Source organism: Carassius auratus, chromosome 3, assembly GCF_003368295.1.
Source record: "Carassius auratus strain Wakin chromosome 3, ASM336829v1, whole genome shotgun sequence".
Lineage (NCBI taxonomy): Eukaryota > Metazoa > Chordata > Actinopteri > Cypriniformes > Cyprinidae > Carassius > Carassius auratus.
In genome coordinates, this window is record NC_039245.1 from 11,326,666 (window position 1) to 11,347,899 (window position 21,234).

The window sequence follows — 21,234 nt, forward strand, 5'->3', positions numbered from 1 at the left end:
TTTTATCTGTTGTTTAGCTATCTTTAGATGAAAATGTAATTGCAATGCCCTTAAAACAAGAACACTGTGGAATAGAAACAAATGTACAGAACTGAACCGCAAAATATCCCCTAAATAAATGGAATGATTTTGTGACTTAAAAATAGCCTTACACCAGAACCAACATGTGATTTTTGTGAGCGATCAGAAATTCCCATTTAGTACTGCCTCGGTCTCTATGGAAACTTTCTTTTCTCTAGCTTCAGCATCACTGAGGTGACGGTGCGTGGAAGATGCACACTCATCGTTCAGAAAACTGGCTAGAGGTGCTGAAGACAATTGTGCAATAACGCAGACAGATCACACCGTGAAAGGTCAATTTGTTTGAATCCTTTTTAATGACTTATAAATCATTTTCTGTACAAGTTCTATAGCCCATGTGTTGAGTTCATTTCACCTGAATGCAATTTGGCCTATTTCTCCGAGCTCCCTGAACAACCATGCTCTCCATCACCATTTTAATCACAAATTTGCAATACATTTCACCACAGGCTACACGCACACTTCCAGGCAACTGCAGCTCCACCATTTTAGCTCCAATTCTTTAAACACTGCAGGATGATGGCAGCAATTTCATACATATACCTTATGTTTCCTATTCCACCCCCTCAATAGGATCCACCAATAAGAATCCAGCATGTGTTGCTGTAAACACATTACATGGTAGCCCAGAGCTAAGATGAGCGGAGGATTTTTCTCTCTCTCATTTTCTTTCCACAGAAATTAGCAACCAAGTAAAGTAAGGACATAAGGGAATGCGGTGATGTGTGGAAAATGTGTTTGAGAAGGAAGTGAACACTGAAAACACTGGAGTAAGAAGTGATCGGCCAGGCACAGGGAAGTGAGGTACTGCATGTCTCCTCGGTTCAGGAGAGCGAAGGGAGAATCCGAGTGAACGCTGGTGTCTAAAGAGAGCTGGCAGTGTGGGAGCGCAAAAGATTTCGGTTTTCCCAAAGGAAAAATATTACATTACTGGCAAAATCGAGCTTCGTCTTTCACCGCGTTCTTATGGGGACCCTGGAGATCTTTGTTTTTAAAGTAAACAGCTTGTGATGCCTTTTGTCCATTTTGTGCATAAAAAATGTAAAAATAAAAGTAAATCATTCCAGAAAACGAAATGGAAGGAAAAACAAGTGGATCGAACGGGGGTGTCTGACACTTTAAAGTCTTCTAGAAATGTTCTATACAGCTAAAATCTCTTAAAATGTTCTGTACAAGTTTAATACTGCCTCTAAAATACTACTCCCCTGACAACGCACTGCACAACAGACTCCTACCCTGAGATTGAACAAGGAATGCTGGGATAGGTAGTCCTTTTTTGTTATTTGTTTTGTTTTATCTAAAACTTGGAGCTTTAAAATTCCTACTGTGACACTGCCAACATTTCCCACCTAGTGGTAAGCATTGTTTAAAAAACGACAACAACAAAGTCTTAAAAAAAAAACAGATTGTAAAAAGAAAAATTAGTGTACAACACAAATATAACAGCGGCAGTAGTAGGTGTATTAACAATGACAGTATCTTTTTTCTCCGTCTCACTTTCCAATTCACATAGCAAAATTACTATTACCCTATATAAGAGTTAGTGCTTGTATATACACATTGTATAAGTACAATATAGATCAAAAGTGTTGAACAGGAAACAATCTTAGGACTTTCCCTTTAAAAGCTTTGACAGGTGATGTAATATACACATATATATTCAAAGTCATATATAAACGTCTGTTGTGTAATTGTTGTATACAAATGATCTCTGTACATCCGTCTCGTGCACAGAAGCTTGTAACCCAACTCTCTTTTGGACATGTACATAATATTTACACAGTCAAGGAAATGGCTTGCTCACCCAGCCAGGTTCAATCTCTTTTTAAAAGTAATTTTTTCATCTTACGCTAAAAACAGACACTCAATTACAGCCCAGTTAAAACCAAATGCAACTTAAATGGCAGCTTGCCCTTATAAGGACAGTGGGCGGAGCTGCTTTAGGTCAGCTGAGCCTCTAGATGGCAGTATGACACGTGACATTGTTATAAACCAAATACAGAATACAAAAATCAACTTAAAATAAAAAACTGCCTCCTGGCCTCGACTCAAATACAAATGTACAGTTTAAAAACCATCACTGATAGACGTTATTTTAGCGTTGTTTGAGTGCTATCTATATAATTACACAAAAATCAGTTTAAAACACCCTTTCAGTTCCTCAGTTTATGCCTCATCTCCCTGAAACATGCTACAGCACCTTCTATTGCATCCGACTCACTCGCTTCGCCTCCGTTAGCAGTAAAACTGACATTAGTAGGACTCATCATCCTCTGGCTCAAACTCAAGTTACACTCTTCAGTCAATATTAACTGAGTGTTCTATGAAAAAAAAAAAACAACCGTATGTAGGGCTCGTAACAACGTGACCATGAGATAAATGACAGTTTTTTGGCAAACTATTCCTTTAAAAATAAAACCAGTCTTTAATTGAATTGCACTAAATAAATTCAGCTTAATATGGTCCAGGATTAAGCATAAAATATTATCTTAAACCTTTAGATGTGCAAGCAAATACCTGGACATGAAAGAGCAGAATTCATTGGTTCTGTCTGACAGTTTAAAAATAAAACTAAAGCAAAATGAACCGGCTGAGGAAGAGCCCGATCTGCAGTTTTGGCACCACTTGTGTTATTTCCATCTCTTCCCTCCCACTCACTCAACAGCATAGCTTTCTGCTCCTGTTACAGTACATCTCTTGTCTTTCCTGTTCCTGATCTAAACCCTGAGCCCTCCTGAATCCCAAAACCCTGAGATCTATCTTCTTGTAAGTACCCATCTAAATACTGTTTCTCCCAGTTTGACTCCTAAATGAGCTATGTGAAGGCCTTTTCTCCCCAAAACGTTCAACTGTACCATCTGAGCTTCCTGTATGAGCCTCTACGAGTAGGAGAGGTGGGATCCGTTGGAAATGTGCGATGTTACTGATGTGCTTCGGCTTAAACCTCCATCTGCCGACCCGCCGGCACCTCCACCCGAGGCTGTTCTCCGAAGAGGCCCTGGACTGTTTCTCAGAGCCATCAGGCTGGGGCCCCTCACAGCCAAACTCTCGCCCCTTCCTCCATAGCCACTCTGAGAGGAAGAAGAGGAGGAGGAGGATGGAGGAGAACATGAGGAAAGTGAGATGGGCGGAGGAGGTGGTGGTGGAGGGAGGAGACCAAGGGACTGGGAAGAGGCATGGGTAGAAACGTGATGCGAGTGGCCATGAGAGGAGGATGAAGATGAGGGGTGAGCTCCTCCTCCACTGCCACCTCCCCACTCTCTCTCTCGGCTGTACAGGTGTGGGGTGCTCTGGTGGTGGAACTGCTGCGGGATGTAGCGGAGGTGATGATGCGAGGACGAGGACGATGCTGACGAGGCGGAGGTGCGAGAGCTTGGAAAGCCACGGGCACCCATACCATCTAAATCCCTCTCTCGGCTGGAGATTTGCTCCCCCTGGCTGAACCCGGCTGTACTGTTTTGACTACGCCAGGAGGGCGGCGCCGCTGAGTGTTGGACTCCGTGGCTCCACTGGCTGCCTGAGCGGGGCACAGGACGGGACGGCCAGCCCCCAGGTCCAGATGAGGGAGGGTTGGGGTAACCCTGATTGTAAGCCTCGGCAGGGATGCCGCTCAAAGCCATGTTACTAAAGCCCAGGCGCATGCTTTCGGAGTCAAAGGACTCAATTTCTCGAGCTTGGTACTCGAGCAGAGCCCGGATTCGCTCAGAGCGCTCATTCTGCAGAGACAACATCTCCTCCTCGATCTGAAAAGAGGCAAAACGGTGACCGACTGTTTTGGAACAGAGCCATCACAATCTATTCATTCAGGAATATTCAATCCATTTCTCTCGCTCACCCTCTGCTCAAGTAGAGCTCTCCGTATAGACACCCTCTGCTCCAGGTCTTTGACCTCTCTCTCGTGCTGCGTGTCTGTGTGCATCTTTATTTTGCTCTGATAGGCGTTCAGCAGCTCCAATTCCTGCTGCAGCTGCATGCGCAGCGCTCGGTACTCGTCCTCCTGAGTCTCATCCAATCGCAACTGTTGGGTAAACAAGAGAGGCAGGACATCAGTAGAGAAGCCGCCAATAAAGAGATTAAAGGTCAATAGCCGCCAATAAAGGTCCAGTGTGATGGTTAAAGGAACGGTGGATTAAGTGGAAAACCTCATGCAACCTGTCAAGAAAATTTCCCTTCATATTTCACCTCAAAATCAAAAGAAAGAGAAACTTTATTTTGTATTCTGTTAAAACAGAAGCAAGCATATTTCAGGTCCTTTTTTTTCCCCCTCTACACATTATTGTGATGCAAAAAATTTATTATATGGAAAAGATGCATTATTAAAAGCACTTAATAACTACCTTTATATTATGCATAAAAAAAAATAAGTATTTATAGTAAGGGAGAAAAAAATGATTCCTGTGACATTAACCCAAGTATGTGTTTGCATACATGCATTATTCTTGTTACTTCATATCACCCTGTGATTGTGCACCACTTGAAGCGAAACAAAGCATTAAAAATGGTCTTCTCCTTGCCTTACTCACAGCCTGTGTGGACAGCATGTCTTTGATGGAATGGTCGTACTGCTCGGCCAAGATGGCCAGTTTACGCGTCTGCTCCTCTTTGAGTCGCTTCAGTACAATTTTATGTTCTGATTTGGGCGTGGTTTCCAGCAGGTGGTTCCGCAAGGCTTTGTACTGCCGTGTCTGAATCTTACAGGTGTCTTGGAACTGACGTTTGATCTGGAGCTCTTTCGTCTGAAAGATCAAAGTGCAAGAAACATACTTGAGAACGTCACATTCAACCAAACAAATGTCCCCTAATCATCTGGTGTGCATTAACATCATTGGAATGTTTGATTACATGTAGGTTTCATCTTAGACGGTTGGGTTTAACTGTGCCATCTCACTCTTGCAACTGCCAAACATGAGTCTTTACTTAAACAACATGTGTGGCACTAAAACCTGAATTCTGAATGCCTTTCAAAATCCAATTCAATCTGAATTTCAGTAACTAACAGGATACATAGGAATGCATTCAAATGAAGGTAGAATTAAAATTGGACAAAAATTATGGCCGAATCATTTTTAAAGCATTTTACCAAACACAAAAAAATTCCCTCACCTTTAAGCTCTTGGGTTGCTGGCGGACCTCCACATTGTGTTTCTGATGGAGTTCCTGCTCACGCCGCTTATTATACTCCATCTGGTTGGCCAGCTCGCTCTGGTGCTGTGTTCGGATCAGGTCGGCCCGAGTGCGCTGGACCAGCCCCAGCTGCCTAAACTCCAGCTCTTGAGTGGACTCGTGATGTCTCAACAACATGGCGCACTCCAGATCCTTCTGTGTCTGACGTTTATTCAAGTCCTACAGGGACAAATAAAGACATAGCAAGAGATTAAAAGACAAACAGTGAGGTAGAAAGGTAAAAAGCTTTCATAAATGTCTCCGTCTAACCTCTCTGAGCAGGTCCTGCTCCAGATTGTGTCTTGCAAGCAGCATCTTCCTCTTATACTGCCGGCACTGCAGCTCATAATACTGCCTCTGTCGCCGTAATAATGAAGCTTCTTCCTCAGCCTGGATCTGCTGCAGACACTCTTTCTGCCTTACCAACCATTCCTGCTTCTCTCGCTTCGGCGTGGACTGGTTCTCACTCAGCTCCTGTAGCCGTGGGGAAGAATTTCAAGGTGAGAACAGCAAGTTAAGGATAAGAAATGAGATTGATGAATATGGTGCAAGTCAAAAGACATGAACAGTCTGACTATTTTATTATTTCCGAATTCATAGTCATGAAGCCATAAGGACAGCTGACTCTTCCGACAGTGTACCTCCTTGAGCTGCTCCTTGCGTTGCCTGTACTGGCGTTTCTGGGAATCCAGCAGACTGTTGAGTTCTTTCTTCTGCTGGTTCAATATGTGCTGTTGAAATTTTTTCTCTTCTGCCTGCGCAGCTTTAATCTGAATAACACAACAGATAAATATATACATTTATAAAGAATACATATATACACACAAACACTACCATTCAAATGTGTGGTGTACAAGGATGCATGAAAAGTGATAGTAAAACATATTACAAAAAGAATTGAATTTCAAATTAATGCTGTTCTTTTGAACTTTCGATTCATCAAAGAATAATGAAAAAGCATTGCATCAATGTCCACAAAAATAAGAAATGTCCTTTGAACACCAAATCAGTATATTAGAATGATTTTTGAGGGATCAAATGTAATAACGGCAGCAAACTTAGCTTTTCCAACAAAGGAAGAATAAAAAATAAACAAATAAATAAAAAAGAATAATAAAAAAGAATAATAATAAAATTATATATATATATATATATATATATATATATATATATATATATATATATATATATATATATATATATATATATATATATATATTTATTTTAAATTGCAAAAAAAAATTTGTACATTTGTTTTTACTGTATTTTTTATCAAATAAATGCAGCCTTGGAGAGCATATGATACGTCAATTCTTGCACATGACGAGAAACATTTAGTATCTTTTTTTCCCCTCCTCACCTCTTTTTCCAGGATGGCCTGATGTTTCTTACTCAACTTGTCTGCCTCGCTGCTAAAGTTGTTTCTCTGGGTCTCCAGCTCTTTGTCCAGTCTGAGCTGATGTTCATCCATCTCAGTCTTGAGTTTGTTCTCCAGACCCAGCAGTTGTTTTTGGTGCTGCCTCCTCATGCGCTTGTATCCGGACATCTGCTCCCTCAGAGCTGAGCCCTGTTCGTGCTCCTGAATCTGACGGGTCACCTAAAATAAAAAGAGAGAAAATAAAAAGAAAGTTGTTTGTCTTCCGATATAAAGAAAACATATGGACTCTGAGCTGCAGGTCAGTCAGGGGATTTACAAGAGAGGCCGTGCGGATGGTGGCGAAATGGTCTCTGTTTCTGTGCACCCTCCTCCGAGCGGCCGAGGATGCCTGCTGTGGAGACTCCATCTCCGGCTGATAAGGGTCGTCATAAATATTATCACGTGGCTGGCAAATGGATGGACAAAACAATTAGTCAAGGAAAAGACCGTTTGAGAAGACTGTGTGCTGTCCGGCCTTGATAACGTACAGTGGGGCGGTGAATGATGGAGCTGTTAGATGTGACCGTCTGTTCTCCCTCCTGCATCATGGCTATCTCCGCACTGTCATCGGAGCCATCGGCCAGGCTGTTGACAGAGGAACTCTGGGAGCTGGCACTGATGGACATGGAGGGAACAGACTGAGAGCTCTCCATACTATTCATGGTGCCCGTCTGCAAGAGATACTGCTCTGCTTCCTACATGCACGCACACACACACAAACAAGATGTCATGATCTTTCCCGATTTCTGTAGTACAGAATAATAACAAAATAGCAGACTCTGGCCTGAACTAGACAGAGCGATCCAAGTTTGACAAGCCTCTGGATGTACCTCTTCGTCCTCTCCTCCTTCCTGTGTGGGACCATTGTGAGTTTCCTGAAACAGGATCTTCTTCATCTTCCTGTACTGCAAGTTGTCCAGCTCTCGCACAGCGTCTTTGGTGCGGGTGATCAGATCCATCACTACAGAATGGGGGCGCTCTCGGGAAAGGAAATGATGCTGTGAAGGGAATACATGGTGTGAACCACAGAGCTGTATAGATGAACTTCATTACACAATCTCAGCGCGTGTGTGTATAAAGATGTATGAGCTACAGTCACAGTTATATGTCATACTAATAATAGCTATTATTAACTTAATTGTCAATTTTGTCACCTGCAGTATAAGCCTAATATATCCGGTATGAGCTATTAGCCACCAGCCACTGGAAGTGTAAAGGCAATTTTTTCTTTGTTTCTTATATTTACTATTGTTCTTGTGATTGAAATTGTTCGGTTTCTTGCATCATACAAATCATTGGCAGACTATAGAACCATATGGTCGTAAAACAAATGTATAACGATACAAAAGATTTCTATTTCTTATAAATGCTGCTGCTCAGACTCAATCTTCCTGAACTGCAGCATTTACAATGTTACAAAATATTTCTTTCAAATAAATGCTGTTTTTTTTTCATCAAACATTCAACATTAATAACAATAACAATAAGAAGAAATATTAATTGAGCACTAAATCAGCATATTACAATGACTTTTGAAGGACCATGTGGCAATGAATACTGGTTGTAACTGCTGCAGAAAAGAAGTCTGAAAACGGTTACTTTAAATTGTAACTATTTTTCACAACATTGTGTAAATGCAGCCTTGATTATCATAAAAGCTCCTTTCAAAAACAGTAAATATCTTTGACCTCAGTCCTCTGAATGATACAGTTGTGTTTACTTTTTCAAATGACTCCAAATTTAGGTCATAATGTCTTAAAATATAGTTGATGAATTGTTAATAAAAGCTTTTTGACAGATCAACCCAGTGTTTCTCAACTGGGGTGCCATCTGGTGAGAGCAGGGGTGCAGTGTAAAAAAGTCAGTGATCCATGTGTCCCAGGCCTCACGGCTCAGCACGCATGTGACACACAAGTTAGTTGCACAGTTTAACCAGCATAGAGTGAACGTTCATCATTTGCACGTGTTTCTAAGTCTTACCATTCAAGTGTAAGAAGCAAAAAATAACTAAATTGGTTCTTGCACGCTGTTATCTGTGCACACACGCACTCAAAACACGCACACAGAGAGACATGTTTCAAAAAGCGCGGACACTGAAATCATTTCACTTTCGGTGCCTCCTTGCGCATTTACATGTGACTGTCATTCCTGATACTTGCAGTGTGTACATGACCAAAATTATCTTAATTTCCATTTCGGCAAGTATTTGTGTTAACACAGTTGGTTATGTCTTAAGTGAAGTGAACATAAACAGAATGAAATCAGATGTGTATCATCATCAGTGATCTTTGTACAAGGTCTTAAAGGGACGGTAGCATATAAATACCTGCTACTGTCTGTGTCAATGGTAATCAAACAACAAAACAACTTTAACAAAGCTTAATCCATATATTATTTATACAGTGAACACTAAGCAGTGTTATTTTTCATTTAATTACATTTCTGAATAGCAATACTGAAGATGCTGCCTGCATTAAGCATAAAGGACACCTGATACCCTATTGAGGAACAATACAGCATCTCCAATACTGCTGTTTAGAGTTTGATTATAGCTCAATAATTCATAGCTTAGCTGATTTAGTTTTATTTTTGAATTAACTGCTTTGTATTGTACCTAATAAAATAGCAGATTTTATTGTTACAATTGCCTCCCATGAGAATTAACTTACTACTACCAACATAATTGTATTGTTTATTTTTCTTTATAATGAAGTAGTCTGTATTTAGTAGATCAGAAAATCGGAATCAGAGGTGAAAAATACAGATCAGAGCATCCCTAGTTTGTGTAAGGTGCCACAAATGTTGTGAAAAATACGTATCTCATGACATTTCTATATTGTACTGGAATATAAAGTGTATAATAATTACGATTGTTTAAAACTAATCACTTCAAGGCGATTAGGTAATGATGAAAGGCCTATCTAGATCAAAAGTCAGAGGAGGAGAGAACATATGTGAATGAAAGAATGAATACAGTGTGTGTGTGTGTGTGTGTGTGTGTGTTTAAGTCTCACATTGAGCAGCACATCTGAGGTAGGCCTGTCCTGAGGGATCTTTTGAAGACAAGAGTCCACAAAGTTACGGAAGTAGTCTGACCTGCATTAAAGAGAGGGAGTGACAAAGGAAAAGTTAAAACACACAAAGGCACAATACATAAAACACCAAAAATACATGATACATAGAAAAACATGACACTGCAAATATATATAAATCTGTTTTCAATAGACAAATGGACACTGACAGCCCAGCCATTTAAAAAATTTGTTGTGGAAGGCTTCAACCCAGCAACTTCTATTTAATTGAGGGGGGGGGGGGGGGTGAGAGAGAGAGAGAGAGAGAGAGAGAGAAGCTAGAATAAAGAAAACTCAACTCTAATCTTTACTGCACCAAACCCAAACTGGAATTTTATCTTTACAAAAGACATTGTATTTTTCCACAATTAAGAGCACATTGCCCCTCATTACAGGTACCCAGTTCATTGATAATGGATGATTGATTATTTTATTACAATAAAATATTCAAAGTATTAAGCAAGAATTTGCTTATACAAATTAGCAAATTCTAGCATAAAATTATTTTTTAGCAGCTAATAAAATAGAAGTTCACCCACAAATTGCTAAATCTGAAAAACGAATAAACTGATTGCAAATGTAGGAGAAAAAGACAAAAACAAAAGGTTAAGATAAGAAAATGAGATGACAGGAAAAATCTAGACCAAAGTTCTCACCAGTGGTATGACGCCAGGACAGGGCTTTCGTTTTGCGCAATGTGGTATAAGGCACTCATAGCATTCATATTGAACAAGGGTGGCTTCTTTTCAGCTAGAGAGAGAAAGACAAACAGAAATATGAAACCAGTGCAAACACACAGAAAAATCAGTCAAAAGTCAGAAGAAAAGGATGAGAGACCAGAATTAGTGCTGCAATGAAACCGAAAGACTAAGAGGTATGAATAAATAAATGAAAACGATGGGAGGTTGAAAGTAACGGAAAGAGTGGAAGTTAGCTTACTACCCAAAGCAGCTTAGACACTAAAACCCAAATCCCTTTCCATAGCAAAAGACATAGACACAACACAGTCTCGCAAGCAGCGAAACACACTGGCCTAAATAAACTCCCTTAATAGCTGACATGACCTGAAGTTTCAGGGGTCAGTGGGAGGTGGGACGTCATGGATCGCTTTTAAACTATCACAAACCTAGTTCAATGCAGGTGATGCCAAGAGACCAGACGTCCACCTTCCCATCATACTGCCCCTCATCCATGGCTAGAATCACTTCTGGGGCCATCCTAAACAAGAGAAGGGACGGATCATGATAAACAAGACTTTCTTTGCATTTTTAAAATAAATAAAAGCACAATGTACTGCACAGACACACATTAATATTCACAATTCAGGCTCTTCATAGTTTACCCAGACCAATAATAGACAAAAGACTGGGTCTAAAATTGGCAATTTAAAACATATATTTTCTATGGGCAGCATTGTGACTGCTGCAATAATTTCTATTTAGTTTTTCATTACGTTTTCTAAAGCTTAGACTTGTTTTGCAATCCTTGTCATGACTTGCAAATATGAGAAAGTAAAAACAATATTAGATTTCAATATTAGAAGCAAAAATAGTGTATTCAGTTCATCAACGCAAACTAGTTCAAACGTAGTTTAAATATTAGTTCAGTGATTCAGTTAAAAATTCTGATTCTAAAACGTGCGTGTTGTTACTCAAAATTTAATGGAAGTCTCTGTGTGGAGCATTAAAAGTGTCTTTGTATTAGGTAAATATGACCCTTTATTACAATATTAACTACTGTTCAAAAGTTTGGGGTTCATGAGAAATTTTAATGTTTTTGAAACAAGTCTCTTTTCCTTAACCAGGTTGCATTTATTTGATTTAGTGTTGTAAAAAGACCCGGTACTTCGGTACCAAGTCGGTACAAAAAAAAAAAAAAGTAAAATGTCACGGTACCAGGTTTCTTTAAGTACCGGTGGTACAGTGTACCCGGTTCTTGACGCATACAGCGCTATGATTTCCGCAAAGCAGAAAACGCGGACGGAATCTCAATTTCCAGTCCTGAAAATGAAACATGGACAGTCACGGAATGTCAAAGTTAGCATAAATTAATCAAATCTCCATATGGACCAGTATATGTAAATGTTAAGCTGCGAAAGGTTGTCGAAATATGAATCCTGCATGTTCTGTGCATATCTGTATGAATGAAGACGTGTGGGTTTGTTTAATACATGGACTGAAGCACGTGACGCTTGCAGTAATTTCAGCATCTGTCGTCTCAATGAGGACATAAATACATAAACAACATCACTAGAACTGTTCGGAGTCACTTCACAAGCATTTTACTGTTTCATTTGAGTAAAACCAGTGTTAGTTTAAAAGGTATTCACGGAAACCCGTCAAAATAAAAGTCAATTTTTACATAAAGGCATTGTGCTAGAAATATTACTATTATTTAGTATAATGTATGTGATACTGCTACTACAGTTGAAAAAATTAATAAAACTCTTTAAAGAAATAAATCACACAATATTTCTTCCATGTTTTAATTTTAAAAACAAAAAACTAAATGTTTAAATTTTATTAATTAAAAGACAAATTAAATTTGGGTGACATTTGTTTCATAATTATATTACTTGTAGAAAAACTTTAAACACAATTGTAAATAAGTAAAAAGAATGGCATTGGTTTTATTTTAAGTGATAAAGTTTTTTTTTTTTAATTAGCTTTTTTTTTTTTGCTTTGGTACTGAAATTGGTAGAGAACCATGGATTTTCACTGCTATAGGTACTGAATACTGAAATTTTGGTACCGTGACAACATTAATTTGATTACTGCAAAAACACTAACATAACATATATATTGGTACAAATTTTAGTCAAAATAACGGTTTTCAATTTCAAAATACAATTGAAGGTGACACCAAGTTTTAAAAATACAATTTCCTGTAACAGTAAAGCTGAATTTTCAGCAGACATTACTCCAGTCTTCAGCATCGCATGATCCTTTTTTTCTTTTTCAGAAATCATTCTAATATGCTGATTTTGTGCTCAAGAAACATTATAATGAACATTACATTACTATTATCACAGTTGAAATTGGTTGCGTTGTTCAATATTTTTGTAGAAACTGCGATGCCTTTTTTCAGGATTCTCTGATGAATAGAAAGTTTACAAGAACAGCATTTATTGGAAGTATAATGTTTTTTGTAACAATGTAAAAGTGTTCACTTCCAAGGATTTGTGCCCCTTCTGAATGAGAGTATTAACTTATTATTGATCTTACCTTCCCCGAACTTTTAAACTGTAGTGTCTCGTTATATCAGTGCAGAAAATAATGCTAAAATTACTTGTGTGTTCATTTAGTAGAAGAGACCCTGGCTATAATTAGAAGATGAATTCAAGTAAAAATCAAATCATAGAACATAGCTCCTTTAACCAAATAATAAACTGCATTTACAACTTACCAGTATGGTGTACCCACAAAAGAGTTGGCAGGAGACATGATTGAGGCAGAGCCAAAATCTCCAAGCTTCACCTGACCGGGCTCAGTTAGCAGAATATTACCTGCCTTCACATCTCTGGAAAAAGAAAAAGAAAGAAATAAAGACCTATGCATCTTTCAGCACTGAAAAACATCTATTGACAACAGGCTGAGAACCTTCAACCAGGGGAACAGATGTACAGATAAAAACTGAAATCAAAAGAAAAGCAGGAAGGGTCTCACCTGTGTATCATGTTATGAGAGTGAAGGTAGGCCAGGCCCTGAAGTGCACCGTGGGTAATAGCAGCTATTTCCACCTCCTGCAGAGGTTTTTTATGCACTGTAGGAAAAAAGGCGAAATATTTCACTGTGGGAAAATACAATCCAGAACAGTGATGGTTACAATATTTACACCCTTATATTTCTAAATGAACTGTTGAGGGTACAAATACAGGACAGCAAAAAAAAAAAGGGACATCTCTTATTACAGACAGGGCGGCGGAAGGAGAACATAAGAGATTTATTTGAAAAGGGAGGAGGACGTTTGAAAAGGTTAACAAACCACTCACCCTCTAAAAGATCAGTGGCTGATCCCAGACAGTATTCCATTACCAGCTAACAGGAGAAACAGACAACATTAGCACAGGTCAGACAGACACATCGCTCACCTACATATGTGTATGCGCTTACCCATGCCGTGTGCTCCCTGAGGTAGCACCCTTTGTATTCGATGGTATTGGGGTGTCTGAGCTTCTGCAAGAACTTCACCTCCTTTATGATGTCCTGCCATTTCTGGGGACAAACACACCAACCAGTAGTAAAAACATGATTCTTTCTTTTAAACAGTCTGATTCAGTACTAGAGGGGGTCAAACTGTATTTTGATCTGACCTCATTGGACTGTTTGCCACTGAATGACATCTTCTTAATGGCCACCACCTCATTGGAACGCACATCATGAGCCTGAAAGAAAAATATGTTCATGCAGAGCCTCAAGCATACGTGTACAAAAATGCCCAATGCATACAAATATTGGCATAGCCTGCTTACAAAGTACACGGCTCCAAAGCTGCCATGACCGATCTCCCGGAGATCAGAGAAGAGCTTCTCAGGATCATCTCTGTAGAAGAGTTCAGACACCTCGGAGTCCTTCGGGTTCCCAGTACGCACACTGGCAGGCATGACTGGCTCCTGAGATGGAAAAAAATTGAGAGAGAGAATGTGAAAAATAATATGGATGTACACTTATCCGAACTGAAAAAGTTTGAGAGTGAGCACGATCATCTCTTCTTCTTTACTACTAGTTTTAATGAGAAACAAACCTGAATTAACATCTCACACCTTCGACCGCAGAAAGACGTCAATAAAACAGCTTGTAAACAAAATGTCATGTATCGTTTCATATACCTCAGGCAAGTTAGCTTGTTAGTTCGCTAGAGACATGAATTGTAGAGAAAAGCATTTAGCTAAATATAAGACTATATACTCATTATATTTTACTTTACCTGTTAGTGGTGTCTTATTTATTTAATGTTTAAATACATTTGTTATGAAACAAGATTTGACAGCCACTGTGTAAATTTATATATTTCAACAACAAATAGAAATGTTGTAATTTAGACGTTAATTTTAAATCTGCATTAGGTAGCGATGTCCCTAGGATCGGGGCCGATCAAGGAATTTTTTTAACTGATCAGTATAGTCTCTCCTCAGCCCGATCCTTATTTTACATCAGCTGTCATGCCAGTGTTGTGCAGCAGGAGGTGGTATGCATCTTAAAGTTGGTTTGCCAACTGCCATTAAAAGGAAAAGACGATTACCCTTATTGTGCTTTTCCAATGCATGGTACAGCACGGTTTTCCACAGGGTACAGTATCTGGTACTTATTTTTGGTACCGTACCATTTAGTACCGTACCATTACCAAAACATAATGTATAAACTCTGATCACGGATTGGCCAGAGAGAATCGTCACCACTGAACTTGCGACACAAACACAACAGAACAGCTAGATTTAAAGCAGCACAGTCAGCGAAGGATCGAACGCAGCTGATTTGAACGAGCGCACCTTCTCGAAAGGGTTAACAACCCAAAAATGTATGTTTCGTTGTCTGTTGTGGAAGTACAGATGTTCCTCTTGTTGATAGCAGAGGATTGGATCCAATAATAGCTTGATGGGGCGACGCGATTGAAAAAGTTTTTCTTGAGTCGTGGCAGTAGAGACGCAACAATAACGACATGTTAATAATCCCACCCAATCTAAAGCGGTCCTAAATTGCAGTGGAAATGCAAGCCGACTCAAGCCATAGCATACGGAGTCATACCACAGAGTGAAAATGCACCATTAGTGACGTGAGTGATTTAAATCAAGTGCATACTGTCCTCTAAGACAACATCTGTTCCAACACGTGAGTCACCTAATGGCTTTTTATCTCGGTGCAAAAATTCTCAAGTAGCAACAATTTTGTCATACCAAATCAACAAACTGAAAATATGAGGAACAGAATCACACTTTAATTACAGGTGCAGTTTATCTAGTTACGCAGGGTAAAACAAGTAAATAACAAAAGACACATTTACAAGACTCAACTAGCAAAAAGTGCTATTTCAAGCCATCAATTTACACGTTTAAAGGACACCATTTGGCAGATTTTACTAAAATGTAGAAAATAAAATATGCAGTTTTATCAGATTACTCAAGTAACCAATTAATCAAGTACTGAATTAATTACTAGCTGCATAAAATAAAATTTCACAATGTTTATATTGCATTTTTGATCAATTAAATGCAGCACTGGTGAGCATTGAAACTTCTTAAAATATTTTTCAGATCTTTTGAATGGTAGTGTATGTGATTTTTTTAATAATAATAATAAAAAAGAAACAGGATAATAAAAGCACCAAAATGTGAGCAAATGGCATTTTTCTAAAAAAAAAAGGGTTTGGTTGGGGTGTAAATGGTTTTCGGAAATGGAACTGTGTGTGAAATATTCAAATATTCAAAATGCCACTCTAAACTTGTGAACTCTTCTGATTTCTTCTCTGGCTTGGCATATTTGCCACAATCTGGCATCTGCCGCACACTATAAAAGACTGTGGGTCTGTGACCCACTTAGAAGTGAGACTCAGAGCTGCGCATTAATAATGAAGATGCAGTAATCTGCCCTGCTTGGATGATTTAAAATCAGAGGAGTCGTACTGTCGTTCCTTCTTTTTCATCTTCTTCACGTTAACACATCCAATGGTGTTTGTTTGTACAGCTCGAACTGCCAAATATTGTGAAGAAAAATAGACTATCCTTCAACATAGGCCTAAGCGATATGTCCCAAAAAAATCCCAGATTTTTTCTAGGGATGCCCAGAAATGAAAATTTTGGCCAATACTGATAACCGATAATTCTTTAAATATGAAAGCAGATATGTTGGCCGAGAAATATAAATCCACATTTATACATAATTTTTGAAAGCCTGATTACCAAAAAAGTCTCACCATTAAAAGGCATTAAACACTTCAACATAAATCAAACAATGTAGCCTTACAAATAAATGAAATAATGCTTAATGGAAACAAGTTACTGGACAATATTACATGTAAAAAAATAAAAAATAAAAATATATAAGGCGATAAGAGTGTTGAGTGTTAAGTGTTGAAAGAGGTCCAGCATGTAAGGACTATAGCCAGAGATAGTCAAAATCATTGTATTTGGTATTTCCAATTAATGTATACCTGTTATTTTCTGGCTATTATTATTAGGTTACTTTTATTATTCAATTAATATTACAAATAATTTGCTTCACAACAATTTCGTAGCACATCACCATTCAATATCACTTTCTCAATTTTATGCACCAAATTGAAAAAAAAAAAAACCTGTTCAACACGAATAATGTTTCTTCTCAAAACAGGCAACTCCACAGTGCAGAGCAAGTATAAATATATTTTCTAGTCTATATTTCCATCTTGTAATTTTTGTATTTTTTTATTCAAGCTTTTGACATTGACAGAAACACGGTTGGCACATCTGGGCTAATGCCCAGCTGGCTATACATTTGAATTCTCAAAGTACACATTAAAGTACATTATAAAAAAAAAAATCAAAAATCAAAAATAAATAAATAACATTTTAAATACAAATAATAATAATAAAATAAATAATAATAATAATAATAAAAATATATAATAATAATATATGCAACATAGAATAAGCATACCATTATATTACATCACCATTGGGCAATTATTCAGTTTTTCCATGCCAGGTTATGTATTCCCAGCTCTAGCCGTTGTGTCTCCCCCGCCCCAAGATAATTGAAGAAAGGGTCCCATATTTGATAAAATGTAAAAGGTTTATCTTTTAATGCTGTTGAAAAAGCTTCATATGGAATAAGGCCTTTGGCCGTGTAAATCCACTGTGCTATTGATGGGGCTTTGTCTGTTATCCAACAAATGAGTATGCATTTGCGGGCACAGTGGAGTAGGATTTGAAGAACATAGGCCCCTCCTGTACATAGAACTGGACAGGAGTTCTTGGTTCATACCAAGTAAACATGTCTTTGGTCCTAATTGTAATGGGCAGCGAAATATACTTTCCAGTTCCCTTAAGACACCCATCCAGAATTGTTGTATTGTCGAACAACTCCAGAAACAGTGGAAGAGGGTTCCTTCTAGTCTTTTACGTTTATTGCAGAGGTTGGAGAATTTTGGGTTTGCTTTATGTCTTTGGGCTGGAGTCACATGCAAGCGATGAACAATTTTAAATTGCATTTCCCATGCGGAGTTATCAGCAAGACAGGAGGGCATCTTATACGGCTTCCCAATCAGCTGTCCGAATTTCTTCCCCAAAGTCCTTTTCCCATAACACCCAGGTTTTATCTGAGTTGTCTTTGTTTGCCCTTATCAAAATAGAACAGAAAATTTTGCAGATCAAGATAATGTAAGTTTATTTAATTGTTCCTCAACTGGGGATACGCATAAACCATTTGAATAGACTCTGAGATTTTTTTTTTATGAAGCTGCGTATTTGGTGGTAAACCAAAAAGATGTTCTTATTGAGAACATATTTTGCAGTGAATTGTTCAAAGGTCATAAGCTGTTTATTCTCCATCAGATCTCTTATGACATGTATTCCTTTATCTTTCAAATGTATTAGGCATCACTCATCCCTGGAGGGAAAGTCTGGGTTGTTATGTGAGCAGTGAAAGGTGGGACCATCTTGTAATTTTAAAAACTATATTTATATGATATATTAAATATTTTTTTAAATATGAATTATTTGTAAATAGAGCAGACACTGTCTAACCATGTCTACCCCAGATGCGAGAATTGTGCCGCACCCCGCTGAGTCTGTTAACAAGTTGACAGTATTTGATCACAGAATGTCGTTATCTGCCTCGCGAAGTTTGGATTTACTTAGATCTAAAAGATCTTACTAAATTATCTGACAAAATGCAATTACTTCTGATCATGTGAAATAAATTTTTCCAAATATGTCTATTTAGATGATTTTTGATTCATATAGATTGCATTTACTTTGTCTTATATGAATTTTTGAAGCATCAAAGTTTTGGTTCCACACTCTCAATGGAAGGAACAGAATCTTTCAGGTTTATTAAAAACCTCTTCATTATGTCTTCTCATAGGCTTGGAATTGGGTAAATAATTGATGACAGCATTTTCATTTTTGGGTGAAATAACTGTTAACACCACCTGGGTCATATCTTCAGTTCACCAACAGAGGCTCCAAGACCTGGGGTTGTCATCCAAAATGTGCAGCAACCAGGACTGAGAAGCATCTTCACAAACTATTGATGAGGTCTTTAACAGTCTACTAACATTACACAATAAATATCAAGTATTGATTACACTCGGTCTAATGTGATATTATTGTACTTAAATTTGAGCAAGTAATGTTCTTCATTCTACCCTCTGAGTGCACTTAAGTCTGTAATGTGTTTGTGCAGCTGAAGCTTTCACGCCACTAAAGCCTTTCCTGTGGTGTGCAGTGGAGCACTTTTGTTGGCCACAGGGCTGAATGAGTTGTCAAGTGTTTATATATATATATATATATATATATATATATATATATATATATATATATATAAAGGTGTAAAGTTTTATATACTATAGTTTCCGGTGTTCTGCTGGAAAAGGGAAACTAAACAATGGAGAAACACACAGGCTGTCTCAAAACCTTGTCAAACTGCACGTTGGGACATTACAGGCAAAATACTGTGTTCCATGCCTTTTAGTTTGGCAGCTGACTAGGTTTTGAGACATCTTAAGATGGAACTGTTAGTATTTTAGTACTAATTCATGGTTATACTGTAATGATGGAAGAAGCCCGGCTAGTTCTTGACAGGTTCAAGCTGAGCGTCTGTCAACAACGGAAAGCCTGATTTTATGCAGTTATTAACACCTCACAATCACCATTAGGTTATAAACTCAAGGGTTCAAAGACAACTGACTGGCTTACCGTGGCGTGCTGCGATCCTGAGCTTTATTCCCGGTGAATAAACAGTTATCCGGCTTGCTCTGCAGAGAACCGGGGCGTTTGTTGTTGTTGTTTTACCCACTGCGATGTTTCAAATCAACACATGGTCCATATTTCTACCAACGTCCGCCTTCTAGCTTACTTAGAGTATAATTTGATAAGTATGGATGTCGTACTGCACTTTAGTGTCTACGAAGTCTTTATCTCACTCTTTCGTTAACGGTTCGTTAGCCAGCTAGCCAAAGGTATCCTCATTGAATACGGGCCGCGGCTGGTGTTGGGAATGGTCACCCGCTGCCGCGCCTAGCATATTGCACAGTTACATCCGCACTTTTGATTCTCGGATTGAGCTAAAGACTAATTTTATTCTGTGTCTGACTGTCTTTCTACATAAACCCCTTTTTTTGTCCAGGAAACGCAAAATGGCTACGTGGGACAGTAGCCAACCGGAAGAATGGTCAAAATTATGTGCCGTGTGTTTCCGGTGAAGAGTGGCGTTGGGAATCTGACATCTTTATGAGGGCAAAGATTTTTTTTTTTTTTTTGACGATACGTTGTACATAAAAGCAACTGCTACATACGTTACACAACTGTAAAGTTTAAAATATAACATTGCAAAAATAAAAAGAATTAAACAGAAGAGATGTTTTCATTAACGTCCTGTTATGCCAACTTGTTCACTGAGCATACAATTTTTAAAGATTTCTGTGCCGATTAAAAATGTTTTTAAGAGAGTGTTATAAAGAGTGCAGATAAATCAATAATATAACTGAATCTGAAAGGACATAAAGGTGAGATATCCAGTCGAAACTGATTACAAAAAGGGTTGGGTAATGACTATGCATATATGGACTTTAAGGGCAAACTGTGTGTGTTATACTTACATACTTTTGAACTTTTAAAGGGGGTTAACACTTCAAGTTAATGTGGGTGTCAAGTTAATTTTTAAACATTTTGCTGCCCTAATTGATTACCAGTTAACAAATATTAATTTAATGAATACAAAGATGGAATCCATGGTTTTCAGTTCATAATTTTGTAGTGTTCACTCCAGACACTGCTGGTCATAATACAAAGATGATCAACAGACTGTAAGAACTCCTAACCATATCCATGGTTTTTAATAGTTTATGGAAGTTCTTTATGAAGAGCAGACTTATAATTGATGAATGTGGAATTCATCTTTTCTTAGCAATTAACAATGATAATGGTGAAAAAAACAAACAAAAAAACAAAGTGACATATACACATATGAATGGGCAGTTATTTCTAGGACATGAGATCATCACCCAGGCCTTGGGGAAATGTTTTCCTCTGGGGTTTGTCCAAAGTAACAAAACCAGTAAAACTAGATTTTAAAACAAGTAGTCATCATCAAATGACACTTGAGAAAAGTAGAGAAATCTGCCAAGGTAAAAGTACAGATAATTCCTCACAACACTGATTAAGGTAATTCAGAAAAAAAAAAATTAAAAATTAAAAAAATATATATATGTATATTTGTATCATTTCCTTTTTAATCTTTATTGCTATTTAAATACAGTTTTATAACCAAAAATAAGCTGTTTTTGACTATTCTTATAATAAAAATA

At 38.0% G+C, this 21,234-nt stretch overlaps 1 protein-coding gene across 2 annotated transcripts; it reads right to left on the minus strand.

Moving 5' to 3' along the window:
• Nucleotides 1–348: 348 nt before the first annotated feature.
• LOC113048009 (serine/threonine-protein kinase TAO2-like) lies at nucleotides 349–20,111 on the minus strand. Of its 2 annotated transcripts, none has more exons than XM_026209511.1 (20): nucleotides 19,625–20,111; nucleotides 14,204–14,344; nucleotides 14,045–14,116; nucleotides 13,845–13,946; nucleotides 13,724–13,769; nucleotides 13,398–13,494; nucleotides 13,138–13,251; nucleotides 10,859–10,950; nucleotides 10,389–10,482; nucleotides 9,676–9,757; nucleotides 7,492–7,659; nucleotides 7,150–7,356; nucleotides 6,939–7,067; nucleotides 6,605–6,841; nucleotides 5,886–6,014; nucleotides 5,515–5,718; nucleotides 5,185–5,424; nucleotides 4,605–4,817; nucleotides 3,917–4,099; nucleotides 349–3,824 (listed from the first exon to the last, which is right to left on the minus strand). In XM_026209511.1, the coding sequence occupies exons 2-20, from the start codon at nucleotides 14,333–14,335 to the stop codon at nucleotides 2,961–2,963; spliced, it is 3,405 nt and encodes a 1,134-aa protein (XP_026065296.1). In that variant the 5' UTR covers nucleotides 14,336–14,344; nucleotides 19,625–20,111; the 3' UTR covers nucleotides 349–2,960. The 2 variants fall into 2 exon arrangements, with proteins under 2 accessions (XP_026065296.1, XP_026065288.1); XM_026209503.1 differs by having other exon boundaries at nucleotides 4,596–4,817.
• Nucleotides 20,112–21,234: the final 1,123 nt, after the last annotated feature.

Excerpts from the sequence above, each read along its gene's own strand:
- LOC113048009 (XM_026209503.1), bottom strand. The coding sequence starts at position 14,335 with ATGCCTGCCAGTGTGCGTACTGGGAACCCGAAGGACTCCGAGGTGTCT. Across the intron at positions 13,947-14,044 it reads GTGGCAAACAGTCCAATGAG|AAATGGCAGGACATCATAAA; the intron begins GTCAGATCAAAA and ends GTTTGTCCCCAG. Across the intron at positions 13,495-13,723 it reads AGCCACTGATCTTTTAGAGG|TGCATAAAAAACCTCTGCAG; the intron begins GTGAGTGGTTTG and ends TTTTTCCTACAG.